The following is a 17038-nucleotide window of genomic DNA, read 5'->3' as shown; positions in this document are numbered from 1 at the left end:
TGCAGCGATTTCAGGATTTGCTGCACGGGCTGATTTAGAGGTGTGGAGCGGGAGCAGGCCTTCAATACTCTACTGTAGTTTTTTTTATTTATTTTTTTTTTTGCATTTTGCAAACAAACATAACATTACGAACAACTCCTTTTTCTGTAGCTCCTCTACAACTATTATTTCATATTTTTCAGCTGCATCGACCATATAGGAGCTTTGACTGTAGTTTTTCTTCTGTTTTTCTGCAAATTTTACATCATAATCCTCATTTCACCTTGTTCTTTAATGCTTGGAACCCCAACAGAGCATACATTGTGTTTTATATAGTGTTACATGGTGATGGGGGATTAGGTGTTAATGCATCTACAAGACTCATCATTTGAAAGTATAGATCCCTCCCTCAGACGAAGTCTGCTGGCAAATCCTGTTTGCGATTTCTGATCTTCTTAACCAGCAGACCAAAATAGCATTTCTTCAACTGATCTTGTGGGTGGTGCTTTGATGGGGGGTTGATGGGTGAGGGGTGGTGACAGGGTGGTAGTTGGAGGGCCATTCAAACGGCTCATAGCTAATCACTCTTTCAGCTGATTCACAGAAATGTTGTGCTGGCACTCGTACCATCACAACATATATGTGTGATTTCTAACTAATCAAACTGGTGTGGGTGGGTGTAAGACTTAGTTAATTCAGAGGATAAATCAGCAGATACATTGATATTTTATGAGGACATATTAGGCCAAAATCATTTTTTTTTTGTTTCCACTTGGGTCTCGACTGTTTCTATAAACCCTTCAAGCATGAAAAGAATCCATCCATTTCTGTGATCAGCTATGAGCCCTCCAATTACCACCCTGTCACCACCCCTCACCCATCAACCCCGCATCAAAGCCCCACCCACAAAATCAGTTGAAGAAATGCCATTTTGGTCTGCTGGTTGAAAAAGATCAGAAATCGCAACAGGATTAGCCAGCAGACTTCGTCTGAGGGTGGGATCTATACCTGCTCTTCGTGGCAAGTTGGCAGATGAGGGAGATGTAAGAACTTTCAAATGATGCGTGTTGTAGATGGTTTCTATCGCAGTGAAACATGAACTAGCTTGTTTGAATTTTTCCATTTAGTACAAGCACAAGCTAACACTAATATGTGGTAAATTTGCATAAAATTGACAGAGCCCTTAAACAGCTCATTCTGAAAGGGGCTGAAACTGGTTAGAATAGAGCTGTTGAGATGTTGAGAGTGATATAATATGTCCACTTTAAGCTGGCAGTAATGATGTTTAGAATCATATCTTATATGTATATACAGCTCTGGAAAAAAATAAGACCATTTAAAAATTTGATTTTACCAAATTGAAAACCACTGCAATATATTTGACACTGGCATTTAACAAATGTATAGTGCATTTTCATTAGATTTCATTAAACCACTTAAAACAAGGAAATTTAAGTTAGAAATACATTAAGAACTCCTGTACTCTTATAAACTTCTGACAACAATGCGAAACTGATGCTATGAGTTCTATTTATGCAGTACAAAGCTACGGTTTCAATCACATTTCGAAGAACTCACCGCAAGTTTGTTTACTGAAAGAAGAGAACAAGCGCAAGAAGAAGCGTCAGTGGAACAATTTTGAGAAATGAATATGAGACAAGACAGTGAAACTCGTCACAGCTTAATGATTCATGACTCATGATTTTAGATGTTTACTGGTATAGAAAAGGATGTGTATGGAAAAATATATATTTTAATATTTAAAATATTAAATATTTAAATAATATGAGGACAAACGCATTTGGAAATTCATCTTCTGAAATAAGTAAGATGAGCAAAGATAAGGTCACGATTTTGAGAGAGATGATCACTACATCACCCTCATCATCTAAATTCCCCAACACATCCCAAAAGTATTGGATGGAGCAACAGCAGACACTGCTCCAGAGCTTTAAACCCCCAAGTCCATGCCTGACATAAGGCATAGTCAATTGTGATAAAAGTGTTTAACCCTTGTGTGGTGTTCGGGTCTGTGGGACCCGTTTTCATTTTTCATCAAATGATAGTAAAAAAAAAAAAAAAAATCTAACTGAAACTCATTGTTATTGGCTCATTTTTTGTGAAAAACATATATCAAAATACATTTTCGATAAACACACACTGTACACCCCCCCCCCCCCCCTACACATTTATATTACATACAGTATGTTTGGCCAAGGGCTAATAAACATTGCTTCATTTGTAAATTTGAAACTAAACAAATTTTCTACTCATATCTTGAGTTAAATTCATTTTCTTTTACATTTAATTAAAAAACTAATAAAAAAAAGAGTAGCACTTTTTGAAAGAAATGTAACATAAGAAAGGTAAAGGGCAAATATTAACCATGTAAGCTGTTTATATTGCTCGCAGTTTAGGTGAAGCAAGCATGTGTAAAGCATTTTAATGTAAAATTGCTTAATTTTGCTGAATTAAATACAAGTAACCAAGTAAACGAGTAACAAAAATATGAACACCACACAAGGGTTAAATTCATTACTTAGATAGATGTATAGATACTAGAGTTTAAAATACGTATATAGTTTAAGTTAAAATATCCACTCAAGCTTTTAACTTATAAAAGTAATAAATGTAAATAAAAACACACTTTTCTAAAAGCTATAATGACTATAATGTTCTATTAAAATGTTAATGTTAGTAATAATATAATTTGGGATGCACTAGGCTGTTCCCTGTTTCAGCTGCATATATGTGCATTAAAATTGAATGTATTCTATTTAGTAGAATGTAAATATATTAAAGAAGCTTAGTTGGACTGAAGTTTGTCTGCAGTTCTCTTGAGTTTCTGACTCTCTCTCTATCTGGATGGAGAGATTTATCTGGATAAACGATGAGAAGCCAGAATGAAAACAGGCTGAAATAAAATAGAAGTAACGAGAGGATTTTTAAAATGTAAGGAGAAGAAAGTAGCAACAAAAAAAAAATTGTGTCAGTCATGAAATTGTCAGTCTGTCTGCTCAGGACACTGAACTTCACAACAAGGACACAACATTTCCCAGCATGCTCACTTACTGGACTTCCCTTACTCTCCTAATCACTTGACACTACGGTGTTCATGCTCGCCGAGCTTCTGATTGCTTACACCTGATCTGACTTGTATAAATACCCCCCTGTTTTCTTTGTGTCCTCACCAGGTATTGAATTAGCTTGCTAGTTCTTCTACTTAGTGTTTTTCTTTTGTTTGTTTTTCTGTGTTACCGACATCTTTTGGTATATTTTTTGACTACTCTTTTGCCTTGCGCTTCCTATTGTTTGTTTTCCATTGCCAACCTATTTTTGAACTTAGACTACCCCTTTTTGCCTTGCCCTCTTTCTTTTGGATTTTCAAAATCCTGTTTCTGACAATTACTGTAAGTCTATTGCCTGTATTAATAAACTGTTTGGTTGGTATCTGCATCTGTTTGACATTTTGAGTCATTTTTTGTACAGTGTACTGTATTAACATGTGTATTGTATGCAGTAAAATATAGGATGAAATATAGAAGTTATGTTTAAACAGGGGACATGTCACAGAAGCATTTCTGCTCATACAGTTTGTTTTCTGCATGCTTCGCTTTTTATATGGTTGAAAGTTCTTATGGATGAGTGAGGTGGGAGTGGTAGCTGGTTTGTTTGCGCTGTGGTTGTCAGGGTGTTTAGTTTTGCAGTTATTTGTTCACAGTATCAGAGATACTGTTAGAAGATTAGAATTAGATGTGTTGATGATAATGGGGTTAAAGATAAGGATGGGTTTGAGGTTAGAGAAATGAAGAGAGGTGAAGATAATAAATATTTTCAAAGCATTGACAAGAGTTTAGCCATATTACAAATATCAAAAAGGGTCTTATCTACAAAAAAAATATATACAATTTACAATCTTTTGAAGTAATTAAGACACCCCATTAAAAATCCCATTAAAATCTTTGACTTATTTAAATATACCAACATTTAATCTTTATTTAAACAAGTTTGAAAGAAGAAATAAAGGTAAAACAGCTACACAAATACAACTAGAACTATTAGAAATCCTGTGTAAAAAGTTTTAGAATTAATAGAAGTTAGGACAGCCCCCCAATTTTTACAGTACATAACAAGCCTAAAATTAAAATCTAGTTATTAGATCATCTTTACATATGAGTTTGGAGGAGCCTGTTGTGTATAAACCTCTGGCTGCATCTAATACTAATAATCTAATGCTATACACTATAGGCAAGCAGCCAACTGCAAACCATGCAGCTTAATTTTGGGCGTATTAGTGTGGCTTTGCTATCGTAACGATGGGAAAAGTACACCAGTTGTGGCTCAAAATGCACAAAAGGCATGTACTAATTATCTTAATAAATTGTGGCCGTGTTTTGGACATAACATTAAAAATAAACCAATCAGCATGTCTTTCCTTTTAATAGCCAGGTATGCTTTGACTTTGGCAAATTGGTATTTTAACAGCGCAGCACTTTCTCTTTTATAAGCCAAAGAAACTGAGCAGTTTCTAGGGGAGCATTTAGGGGAACATCAATGTTATTTTATGCTGATTGTGTTTATTGATGTAAAAGTTGTGTTTGTGCATTCCTGCGTGTCCTTATGTGTGAGTAACGAGCGGATGTGAACATGTGTTGAGCATGTGTGGCATGACTGCGCTGCCAAGATAGCAATGAACGTCTGATTTTTGACTGTTGTCAGGGTCTAAATCAGTCAGTGGTGCACCTCTGCCAAGGTGTTTTCCACTGCCAAGATAGCAATACAGCAGAAATTTACCTGAATATACTCCTTTTAATTGAGCTAAACTGCTGAGCTAAAAGGCGCAGTTTAATCTGATGTATTATCCAGATAAAATAATTACCACAGCTAGGAACGAACACTGTCTCTGCTGCTCCATGTTTTTTACACGTGCAGTGTGTGCTGCATTCACTGCATGACTATTGTATATTTATATATGAATATTGTATTTGAAAGCAATTTTTTTTTTGCATTCTGTGTTAATTATACAGATATACAGATATATTTCCTAAATTTCCTAAATTATCCCTAAATTTCCTTCGGGATAAATAAAGTATCTATCTATCTATCTATCTATCTATCTATCTATCTATCTATCTATCTATCTATCTATCTATCTATCTATCTATCTATATATATATGCGCTGGAACACTTGCTATACATAATCTTCTCACTATATTTACTTATATTTTCTATAGCTCTGACCAATCAGAGGAGACAACGTGCTCACATGGTTTATTGGTGCACATTTTGGTGCATTTAGGTTTTTATGCCTGTGTGAAAACAAACCAAACAAAGGGAGGAACTTTCCAAGTAAACAAACTCATCCACTGATCCAGATCATATAAATAATACAAACTACAAGTGTGAAAACGCTGTTAGAGGGTTGTAATACGTTTAAATATGTTTAAATAAAAGTGTCATAAGTCATAAAAGTTTTCCTATTTTTTTTTTTCACAAGACAGAGTAAATTATCATTTAATAAGATAAAACTAATCATTAATATGACAAAAAAAGGGCAAAACTTTATAACTCTAGATATGACTGTGAGAGAATCCTATCACCGTTCTCACAGGTGCAGAAGTTTACTGGCATAACTACAGTGTGACTGATAGATAGAGGCTGTGTAAATTGCTCACACCTGCAGCAGTATTAGAGAGAGTGGCAGACTATTTGAAGTAATCTTTACGGCACGGCAGTTTCTAATTTCAACTGGAGCTAAAATTCAACAGTTTTTTATCTTTGTTCCAAGACCAGAATTTAAATAGATGTGAAACTCTTTAATGTAGGATAGACGATGATGTCTGTGCACCTGCTCTGTTTTAAAACAAGTTTAAATCAAAGTTTAGACATGTACGGCTCTGGAAAAAATAAGAGACCACTCAAAAATGATGAGTTTCTTTGATTTTACTAAATTTAAATCCTCTGGATGACAAGCCATCAAACCAAAGTGAACTGCTTGATTTTTTTCTTCTTTTTTTTTTGCACCAGGAGTAAAGGCATAAAGTTATCCAAAAGCAGTGTGTAAGACTGGTGGAGGAGAAAACATGATGCCAAGATGCATGAAAAAAACTGTGATTACAAACCAGGGTTATTCCACTTAAAAACTTAATGAATATGAACTTGTTTTCTTTGCATTATTTGAGGTCTGAAAGCTCTGCATCTTTTTTCTTTTTGTTATTTCAGCCATTTCTCATTTTCTGCAAATAAATGCTCTAAATGACCATTTTTTGGGGGGAATTTAAGAGGCATTTGTGAGGACGCTAACCGATGAGCCTGTGGTTAGCTAGCTGCTGGACGCAGTGTTGTCCACACCTTGCCTTCCTTTCTTGTTTCTAAATGAGTGTCCAGGTGGTTTTGGTGACATACTTTAGTACTAATAGTAGCATTAATCACTAAGCTGAATCCTATATATCCTCGCTGACCAGACAAAACATCATAAAAATAAAAAAAAATAAAAACAGCATAACATTGCACATAGCGTACACCAGTATAGGCCACTGAAGTCATGGGTCTTTCTGTATTTGGTACTCAATATGTAGTGTATATACAGTGCTTTGAAAAAGTATTTGCCCTTACATATATATATATTTTTGTTTGTTTGTTTGTTTGTTTGTTTTGCTTTTTTATTTTACTTGCATTTTTTAAAATTAACAAACACATTTTAATTACAGACAAAGATAACCTGAGTAAATTCTATATAAAAAGCAGTTTTTAATTGATAATTTTATTTATTAAAGGGAAAAATCTATCAAAATCAACATGGCCCAATGTAATATATATATATATATATATATATACACACCCTTGCAGTTTGGACTGTGTGTCTCTCCACTCTTCCTCCAGACTCTGATTTCTCCCTTGATTTACAAATGAAATGTAAAATGTACTGATGATCAGTGATGGTTTGGAGAGTCATGTCTGTCATCTGCTGGTGTTGATCCACTGTGTTTTATTATCAAGTCTAAAGTCAGTGCAGCACTTCATGATTCCCTCTGCTACTGACAACTTTTATGGAGATGTGGATTTCATTTTCCAGCAGGACTTGGCACACTGCCCACACTGCCCACACTGCCCACAATGTCTAAAGTACCAGTTGGTCTTATATAATATTCTATTTTTTGTGTTTTCATTGGCTGTAAACCATAATCATCAACAATAAAAGAAATAAGCACTTAAAATAGATCACTCTGTGTGTATATAATATATATAATATATGAGTTTCCCATTTTCAACTTTTCAATGATATTCAAATTTTTTTGAGATGCACTAGTATAAGAACACTTTGTATTATATAATTATAGACTGTAGTTTTGTATCTGTTTCTCTGTATGATTATGAAACACTTCCCCTATTTAATTTTAAGAGCCACTGCCTTATAGTATTATAGTATGGGATGCAACCATCGTGCATCACAAGGTGACTTTTTAACAGGATTCTGTATAAAAAAACTCATATTTTATTTCTCGTACCACAAGGTTTCCTCTCATGTTTACACCCAAAAAACGTATAACTCATATTTACAGCTAATTTAGAAGGTGACTCGGACGACACTGAGCCGACAGCTGAGGAGAAACAGCTCAAGCAAACGACTTCTCTGACATTTTTTCTGTAGAAAAACAGCTCAATTTCAGGCCTGTTTCTGCGCCGAAACGCAACAGAAGACGCCAGCGGCCGACGTGCTCCCCTCGCTTCAGAGCGGCTGGTTGCAGTCCCACGCTCGGTGTCAGTAACGATGAGCACTGTGTGTCTGCTGATGTATCCGCTCGCTTTTAATGATGTTTATGGCTAGCAGGCTGTGTGCATGCATCTCTAATGCCATTGACATGGCTTGTTAAGCCTTGCCCGAGCTTCACAGCTCACGGGAATCCATTAAACCCGAAGATTAGCTAAAATAATCTCTTCTCTCTTGCAGTTGAACGCCTACTTATACTTACATTTTTGTTTCGTTTCAGTGGAACCAGAAAAAAAGCGGAAAGATTTATATATGTTTATATATATATATACGACCCTGAAAAAGAATTGAGAGAATCAGTTTCTCTGATTTTGCTATTTATAGGTTTGTGTTTGAGTAAAATGATCATTGTTCGTTTATTCTATAAACTACAGACAACATTTCTCCAAAATTCCAAATATAAATATTGTCATTTAGAGCATTTATTTACAGAAAATGAGAAATGTCTGAAATAACAAAAAAGATGCAGAGCTTTCAGATTTTAAGTACCTAAGTAAGAGTCCAGAAATCAATATTTGATGGATTAACCCTGGTGGTTTTTAATCACAGCTTTAATGCATCGTGGCATCATGTTCTCCTCCTCCACCAGTCTTACACACTGCTTTTGTTAATAACTGATAACTTTATACTTCTTTACTCCTGGTGCAAAATTGCAAAGCAGTTCAGTTTGGTGGTTTGATGGCTTGTGATCATCCATCTTCCTCTTGATTATATTCCAGAGGTTTTCAATTTGGTAAAATCAAAGAAAATCATCATTTTTAAGTGCCATCTTATTTTTTTTTTTCTTTTAGATTCTCACCTATTTATTTGTGTATTATTTAATACACTTTGTTCAGATTACATAATATTTACATCATATTTGTCTTATATATATATATATATATATATATATATATATATATATATATATATATATAAAATAAAAAATCATAAGAAACATTTCCCTCTCCTGCTCATTTTAGTGACTTCCCTGCTCCCAGCACACTTGATCCAACTAATCAGCTCAGTAACTCGATATGTCTTAATTGAATTGAAGCAGTGAAAGCCCTAAAATGTGCAGCAAACCAGGCTTGAGGAAGACTCTTCTCACACAGACAACAGTAAAGGCCATAATACAGAAATGATCCCAACACTTATGATAAAATGATATAATGTCTCCCTCTGGTGGCTGTAATAAAATTCTATTCTAAATCAAATTTCTGTATTTTATTTTATTTTCTCTAATAAAACCACAATTCTTTGAAGTGGCAATCTAATCCATTCTCAGGGTTGTGTTTTAACAAGAACACTGCAAATCTTGCAAAAAAAAAAAAAATTGTACACATCATAAGAGCAGGATTTTGTACTCTTTTAAGAGCTCCGTAATTTGCATAATCCAATGACGCTTCCGGGGCCAAAGAACATCATAAAGCATGGAAAAACTGCAACGTGTGCTTTTTCTCCTTTCAGGAAATCACTACACGAGTTCCAAGAGATTACATGATCTCAGATTGTGCAACAACTGTACTTGGGATGATGCCCACAGCTCTCTCGCTCTCTCTCTCTCTCTCTCTCTTTCTCTTTCTCTCTTGTGCATCGGCCTTCCAGCAGCAGAATTAACACGATTTCTCCCCGAATTAAAAGACTGAAACATTCACCGTGAAACTGCTGAGTGCGTTCTGGATGTCTCGTCAAACTTAGGGAAATGTGAGGGGGTGGTCCTCAATATGTACCATCTGCTGCGTCTTAATCCTGCTGTTACACCACGTGTACTAAATCAGAATCACTGTGGGGGTGTGTAACATATAGGTCTACACTCAAAGCTAAATGAAAAGTGATTAAAAAAAACGTGCAAAAGCATAACGTTCAGAGTAAATTCAAGTTTATTATTAGTACAGTAGCTTTTTTTTGTTGTTTTTACAGACTGTGTCATCTTTATATGCTGGTGTAATAATCTTGTGGCTTTGTTCTATTATTAGGTACATTGTCTAATTATCTACAGATCTTTAAAAAAAACAGTATTTAGAATATTGATCAAGAGCATTGTCTTCTGTAGAATACTGTAGTGATACTGTTCCCTTTGCTTTGACTTTACATCTACATTTAAAAAAATGCCCTTTTTGGTCACTGAAAAAAGAGCTTTTCGTTTTTCTTTTTTTTTTTTTGGCAATGTTGGCAGTGTGCCAAGTCCTGCTGGAAAATGAAATCCGCATCTCCATAAAAGTTGTCAGCAGAGGGAAGCATATTCATTTAAAGCATTTGTTTGCAGAAAATGAGAAATGGCTGAAATAACCAAAAAAAAAAAAAAGATCCAGAGCTTTCAGACCTCAAATAATGCAAAAGAAAACAAGTTCATAAAGTTTTAAGAGTTCAGAAATCAATATTTGGTGGAATAACCCTGGTTTTTAATCACAGTTTTAATACATGCATCGTGGTATCATGTTCTCCTCCACCAGTCTTACACACTGCTTTTGGATAACTTTATGCTGCTTTACTCCTGGTGCAAAAATTTAAGCAGTTCAGTTTGGTGGTTTGATGGCTTGTGATCATCCATCTTCCTCTTGATTATATTCCAGAGGTTTTCAATTTGATAAAATTAAAGAAATTCATCATTTTTTTCCAGAGCTGTTTAACTGTACAAATGCTTAGTAACTGAATGTACTACTGGTTTGAATAAAAAAAAAATATATGCATATAATATGAACCATGTTGAGCATGTTGCCCATGATGTTGTTGTAAAGAGTGGACAACATTTATTCTTTAACCCTTTCAGACCCTGTATCCATTACAATGGAAAAATAGGCATCATGTATTTTCTTCATTTTTAAATGTTTGTTGCACATAATACTATTTGAGAGCTGTTGTCCAATCAGAATATACCATATGAATCAGCCAATGAACAAGTTTATAAATCAATAAAAAAAAGTAACTTGGCCCCGCCCACTGCACTGGACAAACAGTATAGTACCAGAGGGAGCCATTGAGGCACAGTAACAGTTTTTATTATTATTATTATTATTATTATTATTATTATTATTATTATTATTATTATTATTAATAATTTTATGTGATTCAGAAGACTTTTTAACCATGTTTTTGTTTTATAAAATGCAATAGAAATAAAAAAATATATAAAATAAAATATATCACTAGAGATAATTCAGGTCTGATGTTATTTTTTTATTTTTTTTTATTAAGGTCCATGATCTTTCTATCACACTGCACCATTCTCTGGAACAGCCAAGTCTTTGAGGTCGCTAAGCTTCCTCGAGAAGGAGCTCAGTCTGGTGCTGAAGGAGCCTCGCTTTTGGGATGAATTGGAGGGTCGTGTTGGGGTCAGTCCTCCTAACTGCTCCCGGAAGTGGTTCCCCACAAAGCAGTAGAGGAAGGGGTTGATGGCGCTGTTGGAGAAGCCCAGGCAGATGGTGAACGGTATCCCGAGGCTGACGGTCTGCCCCACTTTACAGGCGTCAAGAACCTCGAGATTGACCAGCACGTCCAAGAAGGTGAGCATGTGGAAGGGGAACCAGCAGAAGAAGAAGGCCAGGACCACGGCGCCCACCATCTTCAGGACTTTGTCCAGGTTGCTGGTGCTCTTGTCCAGGCCGGGGGCCGTTAGGAGATGTCTCCCGATGCTGCAGTAACAGCTAGTGATGATAGCAAAAGGCACCAAAAAGCCCACGGTGTTCTTCATCAGCGCCAATCCTACAAATAAGCTGGGGCTGTAAATGTGGATTCCGCAAGCAGTCACATTCCCGATATGAAGAGTATCTCTGAACATCATCGTGGGAATGGTGGTCAGTCCTGCAGCGAGCCACACCAGCAAGCTGACCACTCGAGCTCTGCACAGGTTCCTGCATCTCTGAGACTTCAGCGGGTGGACGATGGCCATGTAGCGATCCATGCTCATGCAGGTGATGAAGAAGATGCTAGCGTATAAGTTAAGAGTAAGCAGACCCCCACACAGCTTACACATGAGCCGCCCGAAGATCCAGTCGTAATCAAAAGAGTAGTAGACCGCCCAGAAGGGAAGACTGAGGAGGAACAGGAGGTCGGACAGCGCCAGGTTGAGGATGTAAGTGTTGGCCACCGTCTTGCGGCTGGAGCTCTGACAGAGGACGAACACCACGAGTCCGTTCCCAATAACACCCAGGATAAAAATGATGCTGTAGATGGCTGGAATCAGGATGTTCTGGTGCTGGACTGGAGAAGCCGCCGGGCAACTTGAAAACAGTTCATAGTCCTCCAGAGATATGTTGTTCAGTGAGACGTTGATGGGATGCAAACCAGTCATGTTGGAATTTTGACTTTGCTGTGCTGTGATTGGCTGTGGATGGAGAAAACAAACAAACAATTAAATGCATTAAAAGTGAAAACACTACTGAAACACACAAACAAGAAAGAAATAAAGAAAGAAAGCATTGCAGATTTAATCTATCTATCTATCTATCTATCTATCTATCTATCTATCTATCTATCTATCTATCTATCTATCTATCTATCTATCTATCTATCTATCTATCTATCTATCTATCTATCTATCTATCTATCTATCTATCTATCTATCTATCTATCTATCTATCTATCTATCTATCTATCTATATTAGGGGACAACAACAACAGAGAAAGGCCAGAAATGGATAGAGTAAGAGAGGGAATAAAGATAAATATCTGCCAAATCTGTGTGTATATCTGTCTGTTTGTCTGTCTATCTATCTATCTATCTATCTATCTATCTATCTATCTATCTATCTATCTATCTATCTATCTATCTATCTATCTATCTATCTATCTATCTATCTATCTATCTATATTAGGGAACAACAACAAAGAGAGAAGAACAGCTGCAAAAAAAAAACAATAGACAAATGTTTTTGGTTTGTATGTGGAGATAGAGAGAAAAGACAGAAATGGATAGTGAGAGAGAGGGAATAAAGATAAGTATCTGCCCAATCTGTGTACATTTATGTGTGTACAGGGACATTGAAAACAGCTTTTCAAAAAGGTTCGTGAAGATGAAGATTTTTTAAACATGACCCCATACGACAGCCAGTCCCCCCATAACTTTTATATATAAGTATATAGATTTTTTACAAACCAAAAAAAAAAAAAAAACATACTTACGGCAACTTCAATATATTTAAACTGTAATTAAAGGCGCCTTTAAAGTTCTGCTCCATGAGGAGTTTTACTCATCAAGGTTTAAAATGAAAAATGGAATGACAATTAAATATACTTGGAGTAGAGAATACTCTAATATTAGTAGAATTACACTGATTTAAGTAATTACAGAATTGCATTGCTTTAACTATACTGTCTCAGTTGTACAAAAGAACACTTTTAAATAATAATACCTATAGATCAGATGACAATAAAGAATACTTTTATTAAAACATGTTTGTTTAGAAGTATATGTATTTTGTATCAACACACTGCATATACATCTGTATATAGTAAGGCTTTTTTGAAAAGGGTTATTTATTCGGTTATAAACCATTAATGAGCAGTTACAACACATACATAGGAAGGGCAACAGTGGCCTGTCATGTATCAAATGTTGATACACATTCATTTATGCTGTTAAACCTCAGATCTTACTACTAGATTCTTATCTTATTTTTGTATTTTCATCAGTCAACATTAACATTTCTGTTTATAACTTTATTTATTTAACTATAATAACATATTATTACTATGTCACTGTTGTTCTTTCCATTTATGTGTTTATAAATGTTTCCAACTTAATTTATAACCATTAATAAACTTTTTATAACCCTTTTTAAATGCTCCTTATTTTAAAGCGATTCTCAAATATTTGATTACAATACTCATTAAAACTTTGTTAAATCAGCTTTTTTACAGTTTACACATAAAATTGGCTCATCTGAATCAGTCACACATGAGCCAAAGATCACCATGTCCAATACAAAACCCCCTCGGCTCTGGGGAGTGAAGCAATGGAACTGCATTCTCGTAAGTAATGCATCTCCATCCACTTATCACTGAGATCATCTGGAGTGGAGATCTGGAACTTATCATCCAACATCAATAACTGACCAATAACTGACCTCATTAATGCTCTTTCTCTTTAATCCAATCAATGCATCTCAGTAATGTTCCAAAATCTAGAGAAAAATCATCCCCAGAGGAGAACATGCTGTGACTGGAGCCAGGAGGGGAACAATCCTCCACAACTTTTAACCATTTAGTTCAAAATATAGAATTTTATGCATGTACTGTGATACTTTTTTGTCAAATCATGTTTGATGAAGTAATGATTGATTTTGAAAGTGAAAACAAATGCCCATATTCTGCAAAAAATAAATAAATAAATAAAAGGGTACCACTTTAAAACAAGATTACCTTTATAAAGGGTTTGTAAATGATTTACAATTAGTTTATTAATGGTTACTAACTAAGTTAGGTTGTAAATGCCTTAAAAATCATTAATAATCAGTTATAACAATATAGATGGCTGTGTGATATAGTTCACTACTTGGCAAACAACAGGTCATTGTTGCCCTTTCAACGTATGTGTTATAACTGATTATTAATGATTTTTAAGGCATTTACAACCTAATTAGTAACTATTAATAAACTAATTGTAAACCATTTATAAACCCTTTATAAATACTATTCTAAAAAATCAAGACCGACTTTGATAAATTACAGTAAAAGTCATCTAAAGAGAACTTTAAAAAATATGTGAAACATCAGATAAATAAATAAAAATACATATATATATACTTCTGCATTAATATATATATTTTTAAAGAAATCACTAAATAGACACATATATATTTATATATAGTGCAGTAGTTTTCAGTATGTTACAAAAAGCATGTAAACAGTAAGTGTGTATAACGTGTACAGAAATGTGCTTTCCCTTAAAGTTAAAGTTTTACTTAAACAAAATAAAAGTCGTTTTTCAGGGCTCCTAAACTTATGCAAATGATTGCATACCAAATAGCTTTGGGAACTGTAGTTGTCTTTTTGTTCTGTAAAATTTACCATATTCAGATTTCAGGTTATGCAAGAGTAACCACTCAGAAATGAAGCTGCAAATCAAACAAAGTGAACTTTAAATAATATGTGAAACATCTACTAATATGGTCTAAAATGTTTGTTCAGTGCGCAAAAAATATACATATATATTTCTGCATTAATATTAGTTGGAAATCTACATATATTGTTTTTTTTAAGAAATCACTAAATATTAGTTAAAGTTAAAGTTTTTAATTTAACAAAAAAAGTTATTTGTATACTTTTGCAAATGATTGCATACCAAATAGCTGTGGGTAACTGCAGTTGTCTTTCTTTCTGTAAAATTTGCCATATTCAGATTTTTTGTTCTTAATATTTTCAAATATTAAAGTTATGGAAGAGTAATCTCTCAAAAAGTAAACTGCAATCTAAACAAATCAAGACAGATTTTGATAAATTACGAATAAGTTGAATATATATATATATATATATATATATTAATTATATATATATATATATTAACTAATGCTTTGCTTGCTCTTTAGCTGTGAGCTTCTATAAGAATACAAACAAATTACCTTGCAGTTCTTGAATCCTTGAAATCTGAGGACACCAGAAGCCCCTTGTAGGCTTTTATACTCTTACACTCTCCCACAGGGAAGTTGACACACAGCTGGACTCGTGCCAGAGGCAGCAGTGAAGAGAAAAAGCTTCAGTTCGTGCTGTTTCTGCTGCTGCAGTAACTCAGCCGAAATGTTTAACAGAAGGTGAAGATGGAGAATCAAACCAACATGTCAGATTTCTTTCTCCATGAACGGAGACTTGCTGGAGCTTGCTGGAGCCCAGTTAGGCGTCCGACGCCGCGGCAAACCGCGGAGCTTTTTGGCTAATCGGGCAGAACTAACACACCAACCTGGCCGCATCCTCCGAGTTAAGAAACCTGAGATTGGATATTGCGTGGTGTACTGAACTTCTGGAGATGGGCCATTGGTCGGCTCAATTACGGAGGAACTTTTTCCTCCCCTTCTGGAGTAAATTGTGAAAGAGTTACACAACCGCAGAGGAAGTGAACTCAGAGAAGCTGGGGAGAGCAGATTCCCTCCAGTGGTTTTTATTAAGGGCGCTTTGGAAATTTAATGAAGACCATGTTTACCTCCACGTGTCTCGTTACAGCACTAAGCCTTTGATCAATGAGGGAAAATACTGATTAAGCTGTTTTAATTGCCTCTAATACTTTTAATGATAAGGGATTTGCAACAAAAACATGAGAAGAACATTTAGAAAAGAAAATATATCTTATATACAGGAGATGTACAATGTGCGCAATGTAAAATATACTGGTTTATATATATGCACATAGATCAAGTACCTGGATCAGGTGCAGCCGTGCTGCTGGAGTTTTTAAACACGGTGTCGTACACTCACTGTCCTCCACTCTTACTTCTACTCCTTAGGGTTAGAGTTAGGGTTAGAACTTAAATTTGTTCTCCTTAATGTGATTTTTAAGTCAGCTGAACAAACAAAATAAAAAAATGTAATTGCACTGTATGCTTTTGAAAACTAATCCCCCTCAACTAATATTATTAAGTTTCTTAATAAACGTTGTTCGAATAGGCTCTAAGTGGTCCAGATTGCTGGTTCAAATCCCGATTATGCAGCTTGCCATCAACAGCCAGAGCCCTGAGAGAGCACACCTCGCCTTGCTCTCTCTGAGTGGGTACAGTAGACGCCACACATTCCTCTCATCACTCCTAGGGTGATGTGGATCAGCACAAGGCTGCGTCTGTGAGCTGATGTATCAGAACCGTGTTGCTGTGCTTTTCTTTCCTTACCTTTTTTTTATATTCACACAATATCTGGAGTACATTTACTCTACTTCTATAATTCGAATATGTTCTATGACGTTCTATGAAGTTTTAATGAGCACTTGCATGATAAAGCTCTGGAAAAAAATTAAGAGACCACTTTAGATTCTGAATCAGTTTGTCTAATTTTGCTATTTATAGGTATATATTTGAGTGAAATGAACATTCAGACCTCAAATAATGCAAAAAAAAAAAAAATTAAGAGTTCGGAAATTAGTATTTGGTGGAATAACTCTTTTTTTTGTTTTGTTTTTAATCACAGCTTTCATGCATCTTGCCATAATGTTCTCCTCCACCAGTCTTACACACTGCTTTTGGATAACTTTATGCTGCTTTACTCCTGGTGTAAAAATTCAAGCAGTTCAGTTTGGTGGTTTGATGGCTTGTGATCATCCATCTTCCTCTTGATTATATTCCAGAGGATTTCAATTTGATAAAATCAAAGAAAATCATCATTTT

At 35.1% G+C, this 17038-nt stretch overlaps 1 protein-coding gene across 1 annotated transcript; it reads right to left on the bottom strand.

Moving 5' to 3' along the window:
• Positions 1-9590: 9590 nt before the first annotated feature.
• Positions 9591-15647, bottom strand: LOC103038562 (type-2 angiotensin II receptor). The gene is made up of 2 exons (XM_007228385.4): positions 15293-15647; positions 9591-12057 (listed from the first exon to the last, which is right to left on the bottom strand). Exon 2 carries the CDS (start codon positions 12022-12024, stop codon positions 10945-10947), a length of 1080 nt encoding a protein of 359 aa, XP_007228447.2. The 5' UTR covers positions 12025-12057; positions 15293-15647; the 3' UTR covers positions 9591-10944.
• Between the last annotated feature and the right edge of the window lie 1391 nt (positions 15648-17038).

The sequence above is a fragment of the Astyanax mexicanus genome, chromosome 10 (genome assembly GCF_023375975.1).
Source record: "Astyanax mexicanus isolate ESR-SI-001 chromosome 10, AstMex3_surface, whole genome shotgun sequence".
In the NCBI taxonomy this organism is placed as follows: Eukaryota; Metazoa; Chordata; class Actinopteri; order Characiformes; family Acestrorhamphidae; genus Astyanax; species Astyanax mexicanus.
Note: the sequence above shows the minus strand (reverse complement) of the source record. Positions and strands in the feature narration are given on the sequence as shown.